General features: G+C 38.6%; 1 protein-coding gene across 1 annotated transcript in view; it reads left to right on the forward strand.

Annotated features, from left to right (window-relative positions):
• The window catches only part of sorcs3b (sortilin related VPS10 domain containing receptor 3b), a 44,538-nt gene extending 17,187 nt beyond the window's left edge, over positions 1 to 27,351 (forward strand). Inside the window, exons 2-27 of the mRNA XM_062429908.1 lie at positions 846 to 913; positions 4,328 to 4,427; positions 4,590 to 4,748; positions 4,929 to 5,002; positions 5,830 to 5,894; positions 6,491 to 6,609; positions 8,380 to 8,469; positions 8,736 to 8,915; positions 9,395 to 9,541; positions 10,250 to 10,352; positions 10,766 to 10,842; positions 10,967 to 11,058; positions 11,821 to 11,928; positions 12,214 to 12,331; positions 12,517 to 12,650; positions 13,207 to 13,320; positions 13,931 to 14,102; positions 18,690 to 18,876; positions 19,184 to 19,317; positions 19,696 to 19,819; positions 20,114 to 20,226; positions 20,514 to 20,648; positions 21,184 to 21,283; positions 22,213 to 22,318; positions 22,436 to 22,596; positions 27,287 to 27,351. Of these exons, the coding sequence (XP_062285892.1) occupies positions 846 to 913; positions 4,328 to 4,427; positions 4,590 to 4,748; positions 4,929 to 5,002; positions 5,830 to 5,894; positions 6,491 to 6,609; positions 8,380 to 8,469; positions 8,736 to 8,915; positions 9,395 to 9,541; positions 10,250 to 10,352; positions 10,766 to 10,842; positions 10,967 to 11,058; positions 11,821 to 11,928; positions 12,214 to 12,331; positions 12,517 to 12,650; positions 13,207 to 13,320; positions 13,931 to 14,102; positions 18,690 to 18,876; positions 19,184 to 19,317; positions 19,696 to 19,819; positions 20,114 to 20,226; positions 20,514 to 20,648; positions 21,184 to 21,283; positions 22,213 to 22,318; positions 22,436 to 22,596; positions 27,287 to 27,351 (3,045 nt within the window). The remainder of the gene's footprint in view (positions 1 to 845; positions 914 to 4,327; positions 4,428 to 4,589; positions 4,749 to 4,928; positions 5,003 to 5,829; positions 5,895 to 6,490; positions 6,610 to 8,379; positions 8,470 to 8,735; positions 8,916 to 9,394; positions 9,542 to 10,249; positions 10,353 to 10,765; positions 10,843 to 10,966; positions 11,059 to 11,820; positions 11,929 to 12,213; positions 12,332 to 12,516; positions 12,651 to 13,206; positions 13,321 to 13,930; positions 14,103 to 18,689; positions 18,877 to 19,183; positions 19,318 to 19,695; positions 19,820 to 20,113; positions 20,227 to 20,513; positions 20,649 to 21,183; positions 21,284 to 22,212; positions 22,319 to 22,435; positions 22,597 to 27,286) is intronic.

The following is a 27,351-nucleotide window of genomic DNA, read 5'->3' on the forward strand; positions in this document are numbered from 1 at the left end:
CACACACACACACACACACACACACACACACACACACACACACACACACACACACACACACACACACACACACACACACACGCACACACACACACAGAGGTTGAGAGGTTGAAGGGCCTTGCTAACTGTTAATGAGGAGCTGCGTTTGTTGATAAAGCAAGTGTTGCCTTCAGCAGAACTCCCCTCGACCTTTAATAACTATGTGTGGCTAACATTGCTGTTGTGTTCATTTGCCTGTGCTTCACTTTTTCAAGTACCTGGCATGCTGGATTTGACTTGAGATATTATGAAATTGGATTTAGATGTGAAAACGAGCTCTTGTATGTTTACTTTATACTTGATTAACAGCTACTTGCTCTTATAACAATCTGTTTAGCTAACAACTCAATGCTGCTGAGAGCTAGCAATTAGCAATAACTTTGACTTGGACTTTGACTTTCGACTCACAATTGGTCCGTTACTTGGTTAGCTAGCTTTATTTGACAATAAAGCACTTCAGGGTGTTGCTTCCTTGTGATTGACAAGTTGCTATCAATGTGGTTTATGAGGTGCTGCAGTTGGACTCTGGGGAGCTCCTCCCTAACTCCGCGTGTTTATCCAAATGTGGTCACTTCTCATCACTCCTAGCTCCAAAAAAATAAGATGGAAATGTTCAAAATGCCAAACATGAAGCTTCAAAACAGGAATCCACAAACCAATGGGTGACATCATGGTGGCTATATCCATTATTTTTATACAGTTTATGTTGTAGACAGGTGATGTATGTTGGTGAGGCACTTACGCAAGGGCTTTTTAGTGCAGTCCTTTCCATGTAATTAAATATGTCTGTCGGTGTTATGTTGTAGGTGATCCTGATCTTGACTAAGCTGTATGACTTCAACCTTGGGGCTGTTACTGAGAGTTCTCTCTGGAGGTAAGTTTCTTGTTTTAATTATTGTTACTTTTCCACCTAAATAGAAAGGTTATGGCATCACTGCAAGGATTTTATAAAAATGCAAAGCCACAGCCCTAAAAACAATAAGATTAATATATTCATAGAGGCTGCAGTATACTCTAAGTATGATTTATGGTGCTCTCCCTTGCTAGGATATGAACAATCAAGTTACTCTGGAAGCCAATATGAAGCATGTTTTAATAAAACAATCTGAAGTAGTTCACAATGAAGCGTGCTCCTCTTTACTTCCCGCAGTCCCATAAATAACACATCTAAGACTGTAGCAACCTTTTAGAAAAGGTCCAACCTGTTAACTGTCCATCATCAGCAAATAAACCTTTTTTCTTTTTTTGAAAGATAAACTGTAAGGGTTATCTGAGGGGTTCCTTGTTTAAATCTGTGGTTCTTTTCCTCTGACGTAGAAACTTTTTTGATGGAGTTTTTGATTGATTTTCAGCCGTAACCTTTTGTTTCAGAGGCAATTGACATGCAATTGCTACTGTATAGCTGTAGTAATTCCATTCAGTATGTGTTGAGAGGTGAGTTACAGGGCTCTGTCAGGCCATAAATAAGAATGGAATTCATTAAGGATTATAACATAGAGCCCAATCCGGCCTTTGATAAGCCTTTTTTCTCACCTCTCACATAGCCTGCAGAGAACTCATTTCATTTTGAAATACACGTGAAAAAGAGACCATCAGTCTGCCAAGCATAGAGTTTGAAATTAATATCTGTTTCACCAGAGGGGCTGCTAAGATTTACACCCGACTTGACACATTTTGAAATCCCATATTGTGTACAGGAGGTCTTCCATCATCAAGGTGTCTGCTTAACAATAGCACCACGAGTAAATTAGAGTGTACCTCAGGGGGTGCATGAAGGCTCTTAGTATGGGTATTAGAAAAGCAGAGCTTTGAATGTTATGAAAAGAAACAGGAGTAAATGATTCCTGTGATAACACAATAAATGATTTATGACTACAGCTCCGAGCCACTGTTGGTGGCAAAAAGCATTGTGCAGATCAATGGGTGACTTGCAGAAGCTATCTTAATGCACATCAAGTCCCTTTGTGCTTTAGATGGCTTGCCTTCTGTTCAAAAGAACTTTACAATGTAAAAACACCTTTTAAGAGGCTTTCTTCCACAGCCACAATCAAAGACTGATATGCCAAACTGAAAGGAGTACTTAGCACAAATACAAATGTGTTTAGGGGAAAGTCTTTGAAAACAATGTCAATGGTAACTGGAACCATTCAGATTAATGTACAGACAATGATAGCAGACACTGGGTATCTATCCAATTATGCAGTAAAATTACATTTGGAGGCACTCAGGTAGAACTGAGAGCGTGGATTGGATGTTTGTGGCGAGGAGAAATGTGAAAATGATCATGACAAACACATCTACAATGTCATAGGATGCATGGACTTGTAAGGGACAGGCAATTTTGTGAAGTGCCAGTGTCTTTACACATGATTATTCCTGCTGTCATTTAGTACTGCATGTTGCAAGATCTAAATGTCTTATTATATTTAAAAACAGGCCATTTAATTAATTAGAGTAATTAATTTTCCTCTTGGTCTGCTTTTTAATAAATTATTTCACCTTAAACCTGTATAAGTCACCTTTGTAATGTTAATTTGTTGTACTATAGCAACATGATGACACATTTAAGCTTGTCATTGCTGAAAAGACAACTGAAAACCAGAGGATGAAATTAAATATCTAAATCAGTTTGAGAAAAAAAGACATTCTAGCACTAATTAAAGATAAAAAATGTATGAAAGGGGTATTTCATCACTGCATTGAAAAGGATGACTTTATATTCCTCAGTCACTGTCTTCAGTGTTAAAGCTTCTACCAGCATGAATTAGGGATAAAACCTTATATAAGCTTACAATGTGTTCATTGGTCTACTCAAGCACTATGTCCATGCTGGATGTGTCTTTCATTACTGCTGACCATTTTCCAAAGTGTATCTGAAGATCATAAATTGATTACATACTATGTAGGCAGCCACTGCTTTTATTACATGTCAGCATGACATGTAATCATCCTACAAATACTTCAAACTTGCTTGACAAGTAGTATAAAGTAAAGGCTTGGACTGTATTACTGTTTGTTAAAGCTACATTATTGTTGTTTGTGGGAAAACTGCCTAATGACCATCTCACCCTTTTTTATTCAGGAAGCTACCAGACTTGCATTATGATTCTCTTGATGTCCATATTTTCTTGTCAAAATGTCTTCAACACTTTTTATAAGGACTTTTATAAGGACATTTTTTTAAAGCCTTTAATATATTACACATTTTTGATGGTACTATATGCCAAAGCTATACAAAGTGTCACTGTTTCTCACCAAAATGCATTGTGTGTATCTTCAAGGTCTAACATGCCGAATATATTAACTTTCTCATAAAACATTTGCAAAACATTTTGAAAATGTTTTCCTGCATTGTTAACATCCATGTATACTTTAGTAGTAGTAGTATTTCCTGTCTTTTGCTGTCACACTGCTACGTTTCTTTGTGGATCATTCCCACCAATTCTTGATCAGTGATGTAAGATTCATCAAATAGCGTCCCTTTCATTTGATAGACATTGGCAATCTTTGAGATAAATGTGCTTCTATCTTGCTTTGACTACTGCTTCACCTTCACCAGCTGACATCGCCCTTCCATGCATATTATTTCTCTTCTTCATCTTGTTCTTCTATGTGTTTTACAGTTTGCATGCACGACACATTTCCATCACCGTCTTCTGCAGTAGGTAGTAATTTATATCTTGCCACACGTGTGCTTGTACGTGTGCCTCCTCGTGCTAGTAGAGCACAAGATACAAACATTGCTCACTTATGATCAAAACCACCACAAGGTTTCTTTAACAGTAATGAATTAAATCATTCTGTTTGATTAGCACAGTTTTTAAAAAACACATTCTCTGTAACTCTAAGTGACTACTGAAAGCTTCTGCTGTTTATTCAGCCAACACCCTGTGCCGAAATGTGCTGGTTGAAAGAGAGTAAACTCTTCCAGATGTGAGTTTGCATTGTGTTATTTTAGGTACAGCACATTTCTTGCAGGATTGCAACTAAGTGCTTTAAACGAGAACCAAAATAATGCATTAGTCTAAAGCTAGTCTCTGTGGGTTAATGTTCTGTCCAAACCTGGCTATGAATTTAAAGCAAATGCAGCATCAGTGGTAGAAAATCAATCTAAAATCGCATGGTATGCTTTAGAGATGCAGTGATGTAAAGAATAATTGATTTGCAGTTAATAGGCTAACACATGCCAAAGCACTGGCACAGGGCTTTAAAATTTGTTTCAGGCAGGTCTCATAAATCATAATATTCTAATTTTTTTCATGTAACATGTTTTTCGTTTTTTGTCTAGATCCACTGATTATGGAAGCACCTACACTAAGCTCAATGACAAAGTGGGTTCAAGGACAGTTTTAAGTTACCTGTATGTCTGCCCTACCAACAAACAGAAGGTCAGCATTCTCCTGTTGCTTTTATCTCTCTGTCTGATCTCCTTCAAGCTTAGTCCTGACATCAAATTATAGTGTTTTTTTAAATTGCCGTGAAATGGCAGTATCTGTGTCTCTCTCCCTCTCTCTAATGCCATATCCCTCGTGTGGCCCTCTGTACTTTAGATAATGATGCTTAGCGACCCAGAGGTAGAGAGCGCTGTTCTCATCAGTTCAGATGAAGGGGCAAGCTTTGAGAAGCATCTCATTAACTTCAACATCCTGAGTCTGCTCTTCCACCCTGCACAGGAGAACTGGATACTCGCTTACAGTCATGACAGCAAGGTAGATTCTGAGTAAATCAACAATGAACTTTTAGGTGTTTAACCTGTTCATTTAGCTGTTTTTAAATGTAGTATTTATTGGATTCTGATGAGGATGTGATGATAGCTGTGCAGCTCATTAACACTGACTTTCTCCTAAAACCGTGTGTGAGATGAAGATCAGCCTAATTTTGTCTTGCAGCTGTACAGTTCAATGGACTTTGGGAAGAAGTGGCAGCTTGTTCATGACAATGTGATGCCAGGCCGATTCTACTGGTATGATTATGGGGATCCTATTTTTTAAAAACTGTTTAGCACAGTGATTGATTGTAATTTGCATAATGATAGTGTTCATGACCCTATGCTGTCAGAAGGATCCAGTGACCTCTTGTCAAAAACAAATCTCCCTGATTGCAGTCAAGCATAAAACTGATTAAATCCATGTCACGTAGACCTGCTTCTTTTTCTATAGCACAAATATGACATGCTGTTTTTGTTGTCGCTGTCATTTAGTAATCTCAACTGCTCGGGCACAAGGCGTTGAATATTGATGTGAGCCCGTTTATCCCTGTTTGTCATGGTATGTATCAAACCAGAGTGTGTTTTTTAGCAGGGAAAGAAAGGACATTGGTTGGAGGACATCCTCTCTACATGCATGAACAGCAAGACGTTTTGATAAATAAGAATAGCGCAGCAGGCATAGTGGCACCCGAAACAATGCATTATTTGTGCTCTTGAAAAATAGCTATTTCTCAAAATGGTATTTCAGCCACCTACAATTTCATAACAACACAAATTTGCTGCAGTATATATTTAATGGAATAGCTGATGTTTTGCAACACCTCCACTTTGTTGTTTTCTCTGTTGATGCTTTTGTGAATTGAGATTAATTGCCACTGGTTTCACAAATTCTACACTGACTGATCCACAGGAGATAAAAACATGTTGTTTCATAAAACATGACTGTCCATTTACAGCTGTGATACTCAACCTGGCCTTCCAATCTCCTCTTCTCGTTCTCATTTTTACTCTCTCGCCCTCATTCCTCACTTTTCTACTTCTTTCTGCTCCTCTCTATCTTTTCCTCCTCCCACTCTTTCAAGGGCGGTAATGGGGCTGGACAGAGAATCAGATGTGGTCCACATAGAAACGCGCATCGCAAAAGGCCGTGAGTGCTACACTCCTATCTGCGGCAGTAGCAAGACCCACAGGACCCCTTACCTCTCATTTAGAGCGAGGTCACCGGGAAGATGAGACCTGTTCTGCTGGTCAGATTGGTCCCTGAAGTCTAGAATAGCAGAATAGGTGTCTCCTGACAAAAACAGAGAGTTTAGCAAGTTGATCGATGTTTCTTCTCCTTAATCTATCCCCTGTGGCTTATAGACAAACCCTTCTAAACAGCATGGTATATTTGGAGGAAATACTCATCTTCCTCCTGTGGTAAATCTGTATCTGAATTAGCATACATGCTCTTCTTGTCTCAACATTTTTTTGTGGTTTGACCCACTGCAACAGCAACCAGACTTTTTAGTCTTGAATCTCAACTAATTTGGATTGCAAAAAGGCAGACTGTGTAATATCACTGGTCTGTATTTAACTTAATTAGTAATACAGTTACTCAACTTTCAAGTTGTTTCAGGACTGTAAACTTGAAGTATATTTAGCACATGCATACTGTATAACAGCTCCAGTGCATACAAGCACTGCTTCAAGGTAAATGGATGTAATTTACTTCTGATTGATTTCCTTTTTTCTTCTTTCCAGGCGCCCAGTACGTCAAGTGCAGAGCCCAGCGATGCACAGAAGCCAACAGACAGTACCTCTTTCCTGGACATGTAGACACCAACTCACTGGTTGTGCAGGATGAATATGTTTTCACACAGGTTTGCATAGTTATAGATGACCTGTTTTTCTCAGGTTTTGTAAAGCAATATTAATTTAGACTAGTTCATCTTTTCATACAAAGTGTACTGTCGCATAGAATTTTGATTTTCTTATTTTTTGGATTTTGTTTTTTCTTTCGGTTCTGTTCATCCTGCATCCAATTCATGCTTTTCCATCAAAACCCACATAATGGTTTTCCCCAGCACACCTGTTCCCCACTTCCCCGATGTGTGTTTTGATTATGTTTTGTCTTGTTCATGTCAAGGCACACTCAGTCTTTGAGTTTCCGCACAGACATTCTCCGTGCCTGAAAAATGTGTTTGCTAGCTGAGAGCACACAGGAACTGTGAATAGACAGGTTGGTGTCCTGATTACTATTCACTCTGACTTTGACTCCAATTAGACAGCAGCAGTCAGGGTCATTATTAGAAATTAAATTTTCAAATGCCCTCCACTGTCATTGATTTCCGTCCACAGCTAAGTCATTTTCAGTTGGTCAGCCTTGATGCATTTCAGCAAAAGAAAAATAGAGTGACAGTAGTTTTTCTGGGGCTGAATGTTTGTAGTAAATCATTCTGCACTCTTTCGTTTTGAATAAATACTCCTAAATGTTTGCTGTTTATTTTTAATTTATTTATCCAGACATACAGATTTAATCTTTTGATATGATATGATGTTGCAGCAGCAATACTTTAGCGGCGACCCAGTTTCACTTTCAACACACTTAATCCACAGACTTGATTGAAATGGCTGCGATGTAAGAATGAAAATGTGTGGAGAAAAAATATATCACAGCGTGATTCAGAAATGGTGATTCAATAAAATGCACAAATTGCATTTAGCTGAGATGAGATTGACCGTCAAGGATGAGGCAGACACCGAGGAAGATGCTGGTGAAAATAACTGGACACAGAGTGTCTGCGAGGAGCTGTGGTGGCACAGATGACTTTCTTCTGACTTTCATTGCTTGGGGCAGTTGGATTTAACTTGACAAAGAGTAATGAGGTTATCGATTGGGCTACAATGAAATAAGCAGTCTTCAACACCTCCAAAGCCTCATGGGAGAGAAGGAACAGCCAAGTGCAACATCCTCAAAAATGTGGCCTGGGAAAATGCAGCTCATTGATTTTCGATAGATTATTCCATTAGAGCCCTAATGTAGTGTGTTGGGGGACAAACACCATCATTCTAGTTGATTAGAAAATAAGCAATCAAGTAGTGTTGCTCTGCCTATAAGTGGATGGGTAAGTGGTAGTGCATTAAGATCTTCAAGACGCACTGTAGATAAAGCCAACACAATTTTCAGTGCCTCTTAGCTTTAGACTAATTGAGATGATGATAATAATTTCTGTTGTGCTTGTAATTTCAGTCCTCATTCGACACTGTGGAAAGCTGAGTAAAATTACAAGAGTTTTATTCAGCGTCATTTATGCATTGTGAATGAATATACCTCCTTCAGGAGATGTCATAATTCCATCATAGAGTCACATTTAGGATGCTGGCTAATTCTCTTACATACTGTACACTATGTCTTGTAAAAACCTTCAAACCATTTGATTTTTTTCACACATTTTGCAGACAGTCTACATAGTCGTCTCTATGTAGTAAAATATCATACTCATGGCATCAATCAAAAATGTTAAGAGAGTCACAATCCTAAAATACTAAACATTACTAAAAATAGTATAAATGAGATGTAAGATATAGTGATGCACTGTGTATGTGGTCTCCTTAGAAAGTGACAAAGCGTCTTTGATTTCATTGTCAAGGTAACTAAGACGGGACGAGCCAGCTACTTTGTGTCATACATGAGAGAATCCTTCAAGCGAATGAAATTACCCAAATATTGTCTACCAAAGGTAAGCACCAAAGACACAATGAGTGTCAAAAAATGAAAGATCTATTCTCATAAAGCAACAGGATTATTGTGTTTGCTCGGAAATGCTTTTGTTCCCTTTTTTGTAGGATCTAAGTTTTACACCAGCGTTCTTTTGTCGAGAAATGTCACACTTTATCAAATTCTTGGCCTGTCTTTTAAATTGCTTTTGTTTGCTTTGCACCAGTCATTCTCTCCCATTCTCTCTTTCTGTCTGTCTCACTTCCTCTTACCCAAACTTTCCTTTAGGACATGCATATTATCAGTACAGATGAGAAGCAGGTATTTGCTGCTGTCCAGGAGTGGAATCAGAACAACACTTACAGTCTGTATATCTCAGATTCCCCCGGGGTCTACTTTACCCTTTCATTAGAGAATCTGAGAACCAGCAGAGGACCCGCCGGTAACCTACTGGTTGACTTTTATAAGGTGCGTAGTTAGTCTTGGTTGTGGGCTGCTGCTGTCACTGCGACACTAATTCCCCTTGCCAGTTGTAAGACATGGTAGTAGAAAACATCTGTCAGTTCACTGGGCTGTGATTATAATCAAAGTAAGACTGCAACTAAAGATTGTTCTCAATATTGATCATAATCAGAAGATTATTTTCTCCAGTAATAAAATGCTTGAAATGTCTGACCAAAAGTCCAAAATCAAAAGATATTAATCTTAAAAACATGTAAGTAGCTGCTGAAGACAAATGTTTTTACTTCAGAGGTGACTTAAACAATAAATTGGTTCTCATAAAAGTTGTAGATTCACTTTGTCAATTAACTGCAAATAAAAGCATCATGATTGTTACATCCGGAAAGTACCTTAGATATCAATGCATTTTATAAAACGCACATGTATATTGCACATAACTTTAACAGTGCATTAAATTATAGGCTTCTTTCTGTTTTACTTTACAGGTTGAGGGGATACACGGCATGTATCTAGCCAACAAACTGGTGGACCATCACATTAAGACGTTTATCACATACAACAAGGGACAAACTTGGGCGCTACTGCCAGGTCCCGCCACAGATGTGGTTGGAAATAACATTCACTGCATTCTGGTAAGCTTGAGTCTTTGGGCAGGAATGAGTAAATGCTCTTATTCAAGGGAAATGAAGCTTATGACATACTGTATATATCATTCATCAAATGTTTCAACGTCATCAGCCGTGCTTTGGATATTCTTTGATTTAGAGCCACATTTGCCAGGTGCCAGATTTAGCACTAGTTTGCTGTTTTAGCTTCCTGAATGGAACAGGAGATGCATTTACTCCAGTCATTATGTTCTTTAGAGAGTGTTTGAGGTAATGTATATTGTTTAGTTAATAGCTAGTTACGATCGTTCACCATGCCACACAAATGACCACTATGTTCTTGTCTCTTTCTGACCCCTCTCCAACCTCAGCTGTTTGAAAAGCGTTATTGATGTTTTTCAGTGCGCTTTAGTTGGAGAGATGAGTGAAAATGATTTGAATCAATTTTGCCAGTTTTATCAGTGCATCTTGGGGAATTTTAATTACATGCCTTGTTTGCTTTAGAATGAAACAATTCAAATGCCCTCTGTGTCCTCTCAGGCATTTTCTTTTCTTTCCTAGCAGAGGAGATGGGAGGAACAAAGTCTTTGTTTTATAAATGGTCTGTGAAAATGTTAGCACTTTTCTTTCAATGGGAAGTTTCATGGCAGAGCCAATTATAATTGCTTTTGTTAAGATCTGTCTGATACGCATTGCCTCAACCTGTGCTATATTGGAATCCATTTTTGTTGACAGCCATTTTGTTCACTGCATCTTCATCTGGAGATGTCAGAGAATCCCTATACATCTGGACCAATCACAAGCAAAAAGTCTGTACCAGGAATCATTGTGGCTACAGGTAGAGTAACATGAAGGACATGCATTGTAAATTACATTAGATCTAACAGAGGTGGTTAGACTTTGCTATTTTTTCATCAAATGAAGTATCTCTTATTCTCAGGTAAATGCATTGCAGCAGTGCAACCTCAAAAACACACACAACTAATCACACAGTGCCCTCTTTCTGTCATTGAAATCTGATACTGAAAATTCAACCCCTCAAACTCATATTTAAGGTTTGATGATTAGGTTGCAGTAAGCAACAAATCTGTCCTCTGGTGGAGAATGTAAGGACATACACAGATTCACAAAATAACCCTTAACAGTTTGATCAGGTGATTGTGCATTTAGATGTGGCATGGCTCCACAGTTAGCCAAGCCTTTGCTATGTAAATACACAGTGGGTGAAATTATTCATGTTTTTGTACTCAGGGAATATTGGAACAGAGCTGTCCTCCACCAACCTTGGAATGTTTATAACATCTGATGCAGGAAATAGCTGGAGACAGGTGAGACCCATCTGGGTCTATAAACAGCACTTGTTTACCTTAAACAGATGATACATTCATATTGAAAGTGTTCTGTCACTAGTGGAAGAAATGTTGTTGTTTTTTCTGTGTACACCAACTGCAGATTTTTGATGAAGAACACAACATTTGGTTTCTTGACAATGGAGGGGCTTTGCTGGCAGTGTTGCACGCAGCAACACCGATTCGACACTTGTGGTAGGTGTCTGTTAGTTGACATCATAATTACTGTACTGGAGGTATAGATAGTGGAGGTGTTGCAGGTGTAGTGGGAAATTACATGCATATAATTTCCTTTTTTTCGGGTTTGATGCAGCATATGATTACATTTAATGTTTTGAAATGCTGATGGGCCAAGTTTGCATGATTATTGTATCGGCAGTGCAGCTTCAGAACTGACAGAATCATTTCCAACAGAAGAGAGTCTGTTACAGCTTTGTACTCTTGGTTGGATATGATGGTTTGAGTGCTTTTATGTAAATCAGAAGTAGAGCCGGGTGGAAATATGAGACTGAGCATGCCCTCATAAGTCCCTCATATTGTGGGAGCTTTGTAACACTATCTACTTTGATGTCCCTGCACACTACAACCCTGTCAAAAGTGATTAAGCTCTGACAAAGGTGATTTGAAACCCACCAAATCTATTTTCTGTTGTTTTGTCACCTTCAAAAAATTTACCTGGACCGAGGAACATTTGTTCCAATGTTCAGCCTGTTGTGCAGATAATTTTTCACATTTGAGAGAATCCATTTTTCAACTGTGGAGAAAGCTAAATGACCTGAAATCGTTTATCATATTTCTTACTTTGTTTTTCCATCGCTTAACTTGTGTGCTTGTGATGTTTAATGTTATATGCATACAAAATATAGTATATCATCTGCCCAGATAGATCAGCATGGATAGATAGATGGGCAGACAGATGTTTTTGGATTGACAGTTGCATTGTTCTTTTAAATGCAGGATCAGTCTTGATGAAGGAAAAAAATGGGACCGCCACAGTTTCTCCTTGGCACCTCTATATGTGGATGGAGTTTTAATGGAGCCAGAATCTGACAATCATATTATCACGTAAGCAGAGACACAAAGTGCAATCCAGGGAATAAAGGAATAAAACAAATATAAGGCTGGGACAATTAGCTCTTCTGTTGATGTACACAAATAAAGGTCCACTTGATTTTCCCCAGTGATTAAAACTAGCTCCAACTTTAAATCATAGAGAATGTTATCTTGTCAGTGAGCATGAATGGCATTCAGATTATGCATGTGCTGTTGTAACAATATCGTATCAGAAACCTGTATATCTGCATCTCAAGACAGATAGATCTGAATTTTGCATTTTGAATTGTCCTTCAGTTTCTTTGGACACTTCAGCCATCGGTCAGAGTGGCAGCTGATTAAGATCGACTACAAGGGCCTCTTTAGTAGGAGATGCATGGATGGAGATTATCAGACGTGGCACTTGCTAAACAAGGTATCAGCAATATTAAACATTATTGATTTATTGTCAACTTCAAGTGACGCCCACTGTCACTGTAAACACAGTACTCTCGTATAATGCATGAACAAGAATCTGTCTTTCTGTCACTCTTTTGTTTCTTTGCAGGGTGTCTTTCAATCTTGTGAAAAACAACATCATTGTTGTTCTTTCTTTGATAGGGAGAGCTGTGTGTGATGGGCGAGAAGCAGATCTATATGAAGCGCAGGCCAGGCAACCGTTGCATGCTGGCCCAAGACTATTCGAGGCTCTATTCCTCCGAGCCATGCCTCTGCACAGCCTATGATTTTGAATGGTAATGACTTCTTTTCTCAGCTTTCCCTACAGGGACTATAATGTGCTTTTATCCTCAGTGATACTTAATTTCCTTCATTATATGTTTACCAAACAGCCACTCTCCTTTGAACATCTAATTCAATTGTACTTAATTATGCCTGCTTGTAGACATTTGTAATCAAAAACAGAAGTATCAGTATCCAGAATTTATGCCTTAATATCCACCATACATTACATATTTACTGGATAACCAATATGACTGTATTCATCAAATCTAATTATAGTTTGGAAATTGTAGATGGGAACTTTTCATCATAGTACTGTAATTTGCATGTCAAGTGACTTATTAGAATTCAATTAATAATGAATCGCTAAATGAATTTTAAATATCTTTTATCCATCTGTCTAAAATTCTGTTTGATCCTGCTTGTCTGACAATCATGTCTCTAGTTATGGTCTTAATATATGCCATGGAACTCAAACTGCGAAGCATTTTCCCCACTACAAAAGTGGGGAAGCTAGATGATTTGAGTAGCAGTGTTTATCATTTTATGAAGTGCCGTGTTTTTTGGCAGTGATTATGGATGGGAACGCCAGGCGGATGGGAAGTGCTCCCCTGCTTTTTGGTTTAATCCAAACGGTGCAGCTAAAAGCTGCAGCAACAGCCAAAGCTTTCTTAACAGCACAGGGTAAGTGGTCTCAAATGTTCAATCCATCACAGAACAATATTATTCCATTCCAGCTTTTTGTGTCTTGTCGTCTATGACACAAACAGAAAATAATAGTTTATTCCCTCATGGTTCAGAAAATGGCCTTGAGTAGGGCTGAAAAAGTAACCTGAACTATGTCCCAAATCCATAACACATAATCATGTTGGGCTGGTTTTGTCTCTGCCGCACATTCACACTCAAAATGTGACATCATTGGGTATACTTATGCCAGTATGCATATCAGTGTGCTGGTGATTATTGTCCCTCAATGAATTGCATAAATGATGAGCTACTCACAGCTTGACAAAAATCAGCACAAATTGTGGATGGTGATGAAACAGCTCCAGAGACACACCTTTAAAAATGATCACATCTCTGGAACAATATTTAGCTTTCTCTTGACAGTGGCATTGCAACATTACAGTTTGATTTGATGTGCATTAACACAGATCATATGTAATTCCGTCTTAGTATAAAACACTGAAGTACACATCTCCAAAAACAATATACCATAGTGCATACTGTATAGCTAAAATGGAACTGGGACATGATACTTTCTCACCTATTTTTGAAACTTTATGCTTCCAAGGTATCGAAAGGTTTTGTCCAATAACTGTAAGGAGGGAGGGAAGAATGTGTACTCACCCAGAAGGCAGGTGTGTCGTCCCAGACCACCCAGAGGCCTCCGGTTGTCCACCAGTCAAGGAGAGCTCAGCGCGACTGTTGGAAGCAATGTTACATTCATGGTCTACCTGGATGATGTAAGTCATATCACCTCAAACTGTTGCTGTAGTGTTACATGTTGCTGTAGTGTTACATGTAGCTGAATATTGTGGTATTGATAATTGTTTTAAAGGGTAGGTCCAACTAAATTACATTTAAAACATGAGTCTACAGCCATGCTAGATGCTCTGTGTGACTGCACTCACACTGGGCTAAATGCTAGTCTCAGCATGCTAATATGTTCACAGTATGCTTACCATTGTCAACATCCCAAGCTGTTTTTTCATATTAACTCCAGACATTGTCCGGGGAATCAGGTCCAGACATTTTCTTTAATTGCCCTTTCACAGATGTAGCACACAACAGGAGACTGTCTGAATCAGATGCGTTCCCACCTACTGGAAATTCCTCCGATTGGTTTAGGTGAAGGGTAGAAGTGCGAATCTTTTGGGAATTTCACAAATTGATTTGATTCTGATTCTTGAGTGTCCGAATCGATTCTCTATTCAAAACAATTCTCGATTCAAAAGCAGTTCTCGATGGAAGGAATAGAAAATGGTGCACTATTTTCATCTCTTGTTGAAGCAGTATAATGGTCTGCAGCCTTTTTATTAACTGCAACAATTAATTAATTAATTCGAAAGCATCTTATGGTCTCCTGCCCATGTGAGAAATAACAAAATGAGTACAAAGCAGAGTTCTCTACTATGTTATTAACATTACTTTCCCAGTAGTGGAGAGCAGCCTCTCTGAGGTGAGACAGACTGAACACCAAGTTATTTTCTTTACCTTGAAGTTGTTTAAGTGCTGCAGTGTGTGTTGGTCAGCTGGTCTGGTTTTTACAGCAAGTAATGGCACAGAAAGTTCAGTGTCCTTCACATTTGTCTCGCAAAGGTAATTATTTTGTCACTATGTATGAGACTACAAGACAATGATAAGACAAGATAACACTAGCGTGTGCATGCTTACAGTTAATTTTTTTGACAAACAGGACAGGATTCAGGACGACTGCTCAAAATTCAGGACTATCTAGTCACCCTGCTATGCCACAAGTTCAGATTTCTCAACACAGCGGCTGCTGCTGCTAATGTTGCTTAGGCATGTTTCGAAAATAGGTCCGTTATATTGGTGCCCTCCACCAGCAGAGCTTTCTTTAGTTTTTTTTTCTGCCCTACCCCTTCGCTTGGTGCCCCGATTCATTGTGTTCTTTTTTTAAGCTGCTATAGGCTAAACTTTTCGTCTTCAGTGGACCGGTTGTCAATTCACCGCAATGAAAGCGTAGCTTATGGGAAAGGTGTGTGTACATTGAAAAGGGCCGGCCAAACCATTTTGGCCGGCCCTTTTCTTCCTGGCATTCACCTGGTCTGCCAGATTACCAGTCTGTCACTGCCTGCAGATAAACCCATCTCACTCGTTCGCTGTGAATTCTCCAAAAAATAATGTGCTGTGCTGTATTCATACATGAGCTCAATCAGACATTACATGGACATTGTACTAGACCTTGCTGGGTAAAGTCTGTTTAATGTCTGGTCCAAATGATTTGGACATTTGTTACATAACTTGAACTTGAAAACTTCAGGGTTGAAGTGTATGTGTGAAAGGGGCTTTATTTTGGTCCAGAAGGTCAAGCTGCTGAGCCATCCGCTGTGCTGGAACTCTGCTTGATAATATTATTATTGTAAAAATGTGTCTCTTCGGACTGTAATAACTATCCTGGCATACGTGTGATTAACAGTTTGGCAAAGGTATATGATTACCTTTTAAATAATAGACTTGTGTTCTAGTACAAACCCTCTGGATAACAAGCAGAGACCCAGCCCCAGAGAGGTTGCATTGAACAAGTTTAGACACTTGTGCTGCTCATAGATTATTATATGAAAAAAGAAAAAATGCATATTGCATCTAAACCACGTTTGTAATTTTAAAAGGCATTAGCTTCAGTATTGTTATGCTTAACATACAATATCAGAACAAGCCTTCTCCAGTCCACAAGATGTACGCAACAAGGTTTTAACGTTTCTTCTTTGTGCTGCTACTAATTCTACTAAATATTAATTACTATAATACTAATAACAACACTTAAACAAGGATGTAGATGAAATGGATTCCTAAGTTGACTTCATGTGTGAAAACTAATGGATGACATCATGGCAACAGCAAAAAATTACATTAATTGAAACATTTGAATAGCTTGAAACATTTTGTAGCAAATGTGACATGGTTGTAAATGAGTAGAAAACAAAGTTTATGGTAATTATGGACTCTGCCAAAGATCAACACCAAACGGACCTTGGATTATTTACAGTTAGGCATTGTAATTGGTACACTTATGTTGGTATTATATTTACCTCTGATGCAAATGTCCTGGTCTCATTGAAACTACATACTGAGATGAAAGCAAAACAATTAAACAGACTAATGATTTTCTTAGGTGCAAATTATGATGCCCTATTCAGTGTGAAAAAAAGTTCACTTCAAAGTGTTTGAAGTTTGCCTCCCTTTCTGCTATTTTGTATGGTTGTGAGGCTTGGCTTAAAGTGTTTCTAAAATGCACCGAGACACTACATGGCCCTGGTGATGTTTTGCTTGGAGTGAGGACCTCCACACCCAACTTAACTTTAAAAAAAAATCAGAGGCAGGGCTTCCATCAGTGTATGCTTTAGTAAGACAAAATAAGCCCAATTCCTGCGGAAGATGAAGCATTGACTTGATGTAAGACAAGATAAGATATAACTTTATTAATCCTGAAGGAAAATTCTAGTGCCAGAGCTTGCTAAAAAATGATAACTACATAAAAATTAAAACCACAGAGTAACAAATGTGAAGTGTATAAGGAGTAAATGCTAGAACCAGAGCCTAATAGAATAACAATAACTGATGTTTCAGCTGTCCTTCCTGCAGAAGGGGGAGGAGTTATACAGTTTGATGGCCACTGGTAGAAAATGTTACTTGATGATCTGTAAGGTTATGTAGATGAGCAAATATAAAATAATATAATAGACATATTTTGGACCAAACCTTGAATTAACTGTCCATTCACTGTACACAGTAGATGCCTATGTACACAGGGTGGTGTATACAACTTCTGCATGCACTTGAATACAGCATAAAATATGTTTTTTTATGTCCTCATACTCATGAGATCTGAGTAAACTTTGGCCATAACATAAAATGATATTAGTTCACTGTTTACAGGCACAGACAAGAGAGTCTTAGTGATGTTGCATACTTGCTTGAAAACATTTTTTCTGTAATGTGTTGTATATAGAATTGAACCTAATGTTTTTATTTGATTATGTAAAACTATTTTATATAATTGCATTATACACAAGTTGTCAAGATATTTGACTCAAAATCACAAATGTCAACCTGATAGTAGTACCATAGGAAGAGTCAGGAAGTCACTGGAGTGAGGCGGATTCATCCACTGGGAACAATTAATATCTGTTCAGAATTGTGTACCAATTCATCAAGCAGATGTGGTGATATTTGATTAGAGGAGTGGCACTATATTGGATATCAGATAGACAGGATGTCACCAAAGTCATTAAGATTCCTTTCCTTGGGGGGCATGAATATCTGTACCAAATGTCATGACAATCACTTAAATATTTGTTGAGATATTTTACAAAAAAATAAAAGGGCCAATATCATTGTGGTGTAAGGGGATCATTAGGTCATCTAGATAAATTGTCTCTGAGCCATGAACACGTGTGTAAAATGTCATGGTTATCCATCTGTTAGTTTAGATATTTCAGTTTGGATCAAAGTGGTAGACTCACCAATATTGCCACCCCTATAAATGCCTAAAATATATTTTCCCACTTATCTTTAGTGGTATCTTGTATTTACATAATTTAAATGTTTATTTGCCTAGGTCCTGATATATCCCTGAGATTTCTGCCTCCACCCAAGTACTAAGTTGGCAAATATGATTTTTGTGGAGAATTAAACAAAGTGTGTCTTTGTTACTGTTAATAATCACATACTTAACTGTGAGCAGTTTTTACTGCAATTTCTTTCTACTAAAGAAATAGTTTTTATAAACACTGTTGACAGGGTGTTCTGTGGATTATCCAAAATAACTGGGACACTGCCTTGGGAAAGAGAAGTTCCTGTAGATTTTTTAAAATGTAATTTTTCAATGCTTTGAGCAGCACAATTGATATTCCCTTGACCTATTGTGTGACTGTAGCAGCAGGAATCTCCAAGAACAGATATCTCACAGCCGGGTAAATAAGACCAGAACTGTTCTGCATGGCAAGATATATCCAGGGGTGGAGTAGAAAGAAAAGTAAGATGGGTGAAAATCACTTTAATAATGGGAACATGTTTCTCCATTTTTGGTGATCTTATCATTGGCAAGACAGTGCCAGACTAAAAACTTTCATGACCTCTCTTGCCTCTGTAGTTCTCTGTTTACTTCTCCTGTTCTTTTCTCTGTTGAGTTTCTGTCTCCCTTGATTCATACTCACCTACCAAGTATTTGTGACACAGCTCATAGGACATCTAAGGTTCAAGCACTTTAATAGTGGACTGTGCTTACTTCACTCGTATGTGGTCTGATAGATGTATCCGGACCTAAGCCGATGTGACAGATGCCACGTCTTACCGTCTGTCCACAGGGAGATTCGCTGAAGACCAGTATCCAGCTAGACTTTGGGGACGGCATCAAGATCACATACTCTAACCTGAGCAGGACTGATGATGGCATCAAGCACATCTACAGAACGACTGGGATTTACCGAGTGACAGCTTCCGCTGAAAACAGCCAGGGATCTGACAGCAGCACGCTGTTTTTACACATCACCAGTACGTGAATAAGAAACATCATTACTCATTCCTGTGGCAGTGCATATAACATCCTCTTTCATGGATAGTCACATCCGCACTCTGCTGAATTTCATTTCAGTCATGGTTGTGTTACTTTTATGCATTTTAGCTTTGGAAAATTCAAACGCATACACCTGGAGCTAAATGTACATCAGCTGTGATTACAATATTATTCAGTGTTTGCCGAATTTAGGTGTGTTTTTTGTGTGTGTGCATTTATTTGTATGCACCACATGTGCATGCATGTATGGATGGATGTGTGCTGGTGTATGTGTTCCCGCCTCAGGTCCAGTGGAGCGTGTATATCTCTCCGCTCCTATTGTAACCATCAGGGGGAAGGAGGCTAATCTGACTGCGGTGGTTTGGCCAAGCCACACCAGAACATTGACCTTCTTCTGGTGGTTTGACAACAGCTCCGAGGTGAGAAGCCTCTCCTCCTCCTCCTCCTCCTTCCCTCACTATCGTTCCACAAACACATTTTATCCTGTTTATTGCAATATTTTCCATTCTCCCACTCTGTTCTTGATGTCCTTGTGTTGTTTACAATTTCAATGTTTAAATCTACAGCGCTTTTCACACAAATCATGTAAAATGTGACTCCACGTGACCTACGTCTTTCCAGAGAATGTAGCTAGTAGGATGGCTGGTCATATTTATTTATCATGCTGATTATGTTCACTGCAGCACCGCCTCATTATACAGTATGTCAAGGGCTACACGCACATAGTATTCTATATTCCACTGAGATGATGCAGGTTTTTCTGTGTAATTGTCTGTGTTTTTACTTCTGAAATCCAGCCCATTATTACCTTGGAAGGAAGCATCTCATACACGTTTCAGAGAGAGGGAAAAAAGCAGGTCACGGTCCAAGTTGCTTCTGGGAACACCGTGATGCAGGATTCAAAAGTTATAACTGTTAAAGGTGAGTGGGCAGGACAGTCTTCAAAGCAGTTTAATTAGTGTGATGCATGTTACATGAATATGCAATATGGTATCTTGGTCCATGCTGCAAGCGGCGGTACGTCTTTGTGAACGTGGACTTATCTAATGAATAAAATGTCACGGTAACTGAACATGAAATCTTGAGGAGCAATTAACTTTAAGGCGTATGTTGCCAAATGAAAAAAGACAAAACTGAACATGGGATAAATCAAAAAGGAAACTAGAAGTAGCATTCATATTCTAACAGACATCACTTCACCTTTTTTTTCTCCAGAGTTCTTCAGGTCGCTGCTGCTGTCGTTCTCACCAGCTCTTGACGAGCACAATCCTGACATCCCAGAGTGGAGGGAGGACATAGGCCGTGTGGTGCGGACAGCGCTGTCACAGGTACATCACATCCCTATTGCTGTGAGATCTCTCCAGGAGCCAACACCAGCCACCAGTGGCTTCCAGGGTCATTACTCTTTTATACCTGTGTGCAGTATTGATACAGCAGTCATGATGTTTTATGGCCCATGTGAGAAATTTGCCCATTTTTAGTTTATCCATGATGACGGTAACCAGACACAGTTGTCCAGTGTGAATTTAAACAGAACCTGATGAAAAAATATTTGTCATTGTTATTGTTTATTGGTGGATTTATTCCTACTTGTTGTATCTTCTTGTGGCTGCAGGTTTCTGGAGTTCCTGAAGATCAGCTGCTTGTGTCTCTGTACCCCGGACTTCCAACCACAGCTGAGCTCTTTATCCTGCCTGATGAGCATACGTCAAGTGAGCACAGGAGACAGCGTGAGGAGGCACTGGACACCGTAAGAACCATGAAACCATGTTTCACTTTCACTGATATGAAACATAAAATGATATATGATATATGATTAGGTATGAAAAATTATACAGTATGAATTCTTTTGTGATTAAGTGATGTTCTCTATGTATCTTTTATACTACAGTAGCTTCTATGCAAAGAAGCCAGCAAACTGAAAGTTAATTAAAAGAATAGTGCAACATTTTGGAAACTATCAAATTATCAACACATTATGAAGTGTTAATTAGTCAAATTAAAAATGTTTATTTATAGATTTTTACTTATTTATTTATTATTATTTTTGCCACAGAGATAAACTAGTTGTTCACATCCACCTCTCACTCATCATGCCAAAATAAACTAATTGCGTCAGGCAGACATGACATATCAAACCCTTGTCAAGAGAGTAAAAAAGTGTATTTCCCAAAATATCACTCAAACTTTTAGCCTTAGATATGTTTATTTTTGTTTATTTTAGCATAATGTCTCATAATGTTCTCTGTTTATTTTTGTGTGTTTTTGTTAAATACCTCAAACAGATATCAGATATTTTTGTCACTGCTCTGAACCAAGGCCTTATCCAGTTTGAGCTGAAAGCTGATATTCGCATTATTGTGTACATCACTCAGCAAACTCTGGGTAAGTTTGTTTGTAACCAATTATTTCTGCTCATTTGGAACAATGCAATTGTTGGATTTGAAAAACTTTGCAGGTGCATAAAAAACAACAAAAAACAAATCTTTCAAACAGGGCTCAGGCTAAATTTATGCCTTGTTAGTATAGTATGTCTTAACATCCACAGTACGTTTGTTCTGCTGCTTGTGCTTGCTGATGTGCAAAAGATAAGCCACGTGTCTTTCTTGGGATGATTTGACATTGAGTCTTGCCCAGACCTTGAAAAAACAAAGCAAACAAGGACGACAGATTTCCAGTGTGAGATTTATATCATACAGTATATCACAGGATTTAAATATCTTTCACAGTGCATCCGTTTTGCACCGGAGGTGGTTAGACAGTAGTTGTTGCTGTGTGAAATTAGCAGATCAATGACATGATTGACAAAGAAGGCATTTGGTATGCACTGAGGAAATCGGCAGGGTCACTGTGTCATTAGCATATCGCAAAAACGTGTCGATCAACCCTGCGTGGCTTTACCCTTTTCATCCACCAACGGATCTGTCTTCATTTGTGTCTGCATACAAAGGTCTGGGTTGCCTTTAAAATGATCCAGAAAGGTCAAAGACTTCATAGGCTTCTTTCTGAAGGAGAGAAAGATAGGCAAGGAGAAATACTTTGAATATTGCATCTCAGCATTTAAAAAGCTATGACTATGCATAAGGGAACCTGCATGACAGAACTAAGGGAGAATCAGTGGACCTCCTAAAGGTTCTTTTTAATATCCTGCAGGGATAACATGCAGAGAGCAGCTCTTCAATCTGCAATTGTTACATGACATAGGGTAATGATCTCCTTGAAATAAAACACAGCTTAGAAAAAAGGAGCATTTGTCTCTGTTATTTTATGTAATGTCAAAATGTGACATTCATTTGGTGCATTTTGTTTTTCAGCACCACTTGTGGATACAAACTCCATCCACAGTGGTTCAGCCATGCTGATGCTGCTCAGTGTGGTGTTTGTTGGTTTAGCTGCATTTTTCATCTACAAGTTCAAAAGGTGTGATCACCGGAATACGAAAGTACATTTTCTTGATTTGCCTACACATTAGAAACTGTTAATGTTTGTCGCTGGTGAAAACCTTACATAGTTGCTCTGCTATTTTCTTGTCAAAAGGAAAATCCCTTGGATCCATGCCCAGACTGAGGACAGTCATGAGAAGGACCCGGAAGTGATCAGTACAGTCGGCCAGAATGACAACATATCTAAAGTCAAGCTCAGTGAGTTTCCCTCTCAGAAAGAACTCATGGAAAAGGAGCTGGAGGCCAGGAGCAGAGGTATGTCAGAAACATAATTACTATTTTACTATAATTTACTATGTTACACAGTAAATACAGTATTTTAAGTGGATGTATTTTCAGGATTTTGAAAAAAGACTGCATGACTACGGTGGCCGACAAGGGCCAAACGCACTGCAACGGCCAAACGCGTCTCCGTTAAGGAAAACAGCTTCAAGTACAGAAACGATTCAAATGTACAAACTCAAACACAAGTCTAAACGAGGTGCAAAAAGAGAAATGTGTTGCAAATGAAAAAACGCGCTGCAAAAAACAAAGACAAATGCAGCATCATCAAACGCGCTGCAAATAGAGAAACGATGCAGAGCACTAAACGATTCAAACCAAGAAACTTTCTTCAAAAGCAAAACGCTTCATAGCCGGTCACTGCTCCAAACCTGCAGGGGGGCGCTCGGGATGCAGAGAGACAGAACAGCTGACTGAACAGCTGACTGAACAGCTGACTGAACGGTGTTTCAGCAGGACGTAATGTGATTTTTATTTGATTATATTTGTATGTTATGTTTATATCACTGTACAACGCACATTACGTGACGTTTTTTTTATTGTAGTTTACATCAGACTCTACAAGGCTGCACATTTGCATGTAGATTAGCCTGCTTAATAAAATGATTAGAGATTGATATAAGCACCCGTTATAATAAAAAGTATAATAAAAAATTACTTTCTGCAGGACATTTTAGTACACCTTAAATGCCAGTTATTGAACCTGGATAGTGACAGAGAGAAGTGATTTTGTATATACAAGAACACAATCTGAACCTTTCAAGCCCCCTTCTAATCATTTATGTTACAAAATCACTAATCTGTTTACCTGCACTGGTGCTAGGTTGTGCAACATCAACTTGTGCACGAGTGGCAGGTGTCTCCTCATTGACATGCTTTAAAAAAGTTAGATTTTTGCCACATGCACAGCAAAAGGCAGGGAAAGCTGCAAGCGCAGATCCACAGAATGGACAGTACATCTGCAAAAGGAAAGGACAGGGTTTAGGTATGGAAGACTGTGATAAGAGGGCTTTTTTAATGTACTATTAAAGCGGGTGCTTATATCAATCTCTAATCATTTTATTAAGCAGGCTAATCTACATGCAAATGTGCAGCCTTGTAGAGTCTGATGTAAACTACAATAAAAAAAAAAACGTCACGTAATGTGCGTTGTACAGTGATATAAACATAACATACAAATATAATCAAATAAAAATCACATTACCGTCCTGCTGAAACACCGTTCAGTGAGCTGTTCAGTCAGCTGTTCTGTCTCTCTGCATCCCGAGCGCCCCCTGCAGGTTTGGAGCAGTGACCGGCTATGAAGCGTTTTGCTTTTGAAGAAGGTTTCTTGGTTTGAATCGTTTAGTGCTCTGCATCGTTTCTCTATTTGCAGCGCGTTTGGTGATGCTGCATTTGTCTTTGTTTTTTGCAGCGCGTTTTTTCATTTGCAACACGTTTCTCTTTTTGCACCTCGTTTAGACTTGTGTTTGAGTTTGTACATTTGAATCGTTTCTGTACTTGAAGCTGTTTTCCTTAACGGAGACGCGTTTGGCCGTTGCAGTGCGTTTGGCCCTTGTCGGCCACCGTACATGACAGCTGTGATGCAAATGTTTATGCCAAAACTAAATTAAATACAGAATATTAATATCCGTGTACAACTCAGTCACATTATGATTTAAAGGATGACTGATACTGATTAACTTTTTATTGCCATAAAAAACATGTCACTGAGCATCTGTTTTGAATATATTTTAACTGTATTTGGTGTAGTGATGCCAGTGATTTGATTACAATAAAAAACATGTAGAAGCTTTTCATTGACTGATGCTAGTTTCACACTGAAGTGCAGCACACATCTGAGGTGCAAATTGCACAACTGCAGTGCCTGCACGGTAACCACGTAACACAATGACAAGTTAACTTTTTGATTGCTGTAGCTGGCATCCACTGTGACGTCGTTCAGATGAGCACTATTCAATCCCCGCTGACAGTGTGGACTGTTTGACAAAAGTAGAGTTGCAGTGCTCCTGACACAGACATGTGGGTTGCAAGCTTTTTTTCTGGTCACTCAGCACTTTGGCTATTCCCAATCCATTTTACATCCAAGTATCCAGTAAGGTCTAGATCTATCATCTGCTTTCAAATGACCTCACTATTGCAGGTTACTCTCCAGCTCACCACAGGATTAATCATTCATCCATTTTGAATTTTGAATATTGCTTTCATTTGGTTATGTGCAGAGTTATACAATATGGAAGGTATGACTTGTGATTTATTTGTTACAATTTCACTATGAATAATGTGACGTGTAGATCTCATTGTATTTAAATAATGAATAGTATGAGCAGAATATCCCTCCCAGAATATTTAATTGCCTTTACGGTAAGTCTTGCTCCAGCCAATCTGAAACATACACCTTACCAAGGGAAAAACATTAGCTGGTTTGAATTGAATTAATGTCTGAGTTCAGGGATTTTATGTGTTCTCATTTTATCCCAAATGGCTTCACAAGAAGAGGAAAAACGTGATGGTCATTGATAGTTCTAACAACATTGCCAAACTTAGGAAGTAAAATCAGAATTCATAAACATTAAAATGAAGATTTTGAACATTTAAAATGAGATTTGACAGATCAGTATTAATTTAATTTATGTCGCTGCTAATTGGTTCTGAGTGGTTAACATGATGGCTCACATGGGCTCATGTTTCATAATAACTACTGTAGAAATTTGCAATTCAGTTGAAATTGTAATTAATTAATTAATAAAAGTAACATTCAGGACTGTCCTGCATGGTGGGTTGCACATGACAGGAGGTTTTCAGAATAGGTCTAGCAATCAAGTCAGTATTTCCCAACCTCAGACACAAAATTAATGCTAGGAAAAAATGGTTTTATTTACATAACCACAGTTCCCTGAAAAGCATGAATCAGTCTCTTGCTTCTGTGAGGAAGAAGTTAACTTTTTCTTTTAATTAAGGATAGTGTAATGTCAGCCAAGTATACAGAGGGCAGTTCTCTTCCCTTCCCCCTGATCAGCTCTGTGAGCCAGTCTGGGCTGGCATAGTGTGATAGATGAGCTTCTGAAGCTCCTGAGACATCTTAACAGATTTAATCTTTCAGATCCTAAAGGTGGAGTCAGTCATTCTTGAGAAAGATTGTTGATATTTGAACTAAACACCCAAACAAATACACCCCTCCCATCATGCTCCATCAGAAGCTCCGCCTCCCAAATTCATGGATGCGGACTGGCAAGACAACAACCAAAAGAGAGATGTGGCAAAATTTAGAGTGATGCATCAGCTGTGAAGTCACTTCTGTTTCTCTCACACTTTATCATGAGCGGGAGGAAAAATTGGTTTCATGTGAGCACAACAGTGCATCCACACTCTCCACCTCTCGATCTACAATCAGCGTCTCTGTCCACAGAAGCAGCCGTCTTTCAGCTGCAGCTCCTCTGAGTTAAGAGGACAGCGGCTGGACAAACTGCCTTCACCAGGCTGACTGATAGCAGAAATGTATTGAGCCAAAATACAGTAGTTTGTATGTCAGCTCCACAGGAAGAAATCAACAGTTTTTGTACTTATTGATTTATTAATTTGGTTAATAAGTTCCGCACATATACAGTGGGATATTTGTGTGATTTAAACAGCTGCCTGCTCAGATTACACTTCACTAAGCACCACAGAAACAGACTCAAAGCATAGCAGTCTCTGTGAGATTGTCTTGGATTCAGTGTGGATTAATATGTTTAATAAAATGGAAGCGTATTTGTTCCATGAGAAACACTTTCTATATGAACTGGCCATGGCTGATGGCTTCCCCCTGTCCTGTGCAAGAGCATGAATGCCCCCTGCTGCTGATTGGCCAGAATAGTGTGGTGTGGCTTGTCCCGAGCCACTGTGTTTACATGCTCATTTAGAAAGCTAGGGCTGTGTGTGGACAATGATTTTTGTTTTAGTCCACTCAGAGAATGGACAGCTAGTACACTGTGAGATGATAGTTGCTGAATTTGACAAGAAGTATATTGGATTAGAATCACTGACTCTATCTTTACTTTTAAACCTTATCTTAACAATTGTGATTTTGCTACTTCTCCTAGCAGAACTATTCTAGTCTTAAAATATGCTCCATGTAAAAGCAAGTTCAATCACATTGATCACGTTTTCTTTGGCACATCTGAACTGACTGCCAGATCTTTACCTTGATGAATGTACTGCCATCTTATTAGTTATGTGGTCAAACGTGAAATTGGCTTCATACCGATCACTGACTTTAAACTACTTAGGGCATAGGTGAGAGATACAAGTTCCACCTTTGGATAGACCAGTATCTGCACAATCTGAATGAAATCTTATCACCCCTCCATCAGCAGCACACCCCTTCCTGGATAGGCTGTGTAGAAAGTAGAAAGATTAAAGAAGAAGATTGAACTTTGAATTGTTTGGTTTATGTTACAACGATTTATTACTTTGCAAAATTGCTGTCATGTAAATAAAACCCAACTATCACAGCTTTACACTCAAAGCCATATTTGCAAAGGGGATAACATCACAGACTCAAATTAAACATTTTATTATCAAATCCTTAAAGCAAAACAAACATCTTGTGATGTGCATGATGTCAAAGCATTTGACTGTCCTTATATTTAGTCTGTTTTATTATTTGTTTGCATGTTTTCAGGAGGAATTGGAAGAAATATGGAAAGAATTGTAACAAGGGAATTCCCAAACTGTACTAATGTCTAA

Source organism: Scomber scombrus, chromosome 12 (genome assembly GCF_963691925.1).
Source record: "Scomber scombrus chromosome 12, fScoSco1.1, whole genome shotgun sequence".
Classification (NCBI taxonomy): domain Eukaryota; kingdom Metazoa; phylum Chordata; class Actinopteri; order Scombriformes; family Scombridae; genus Scomber; species Scomber scombrus.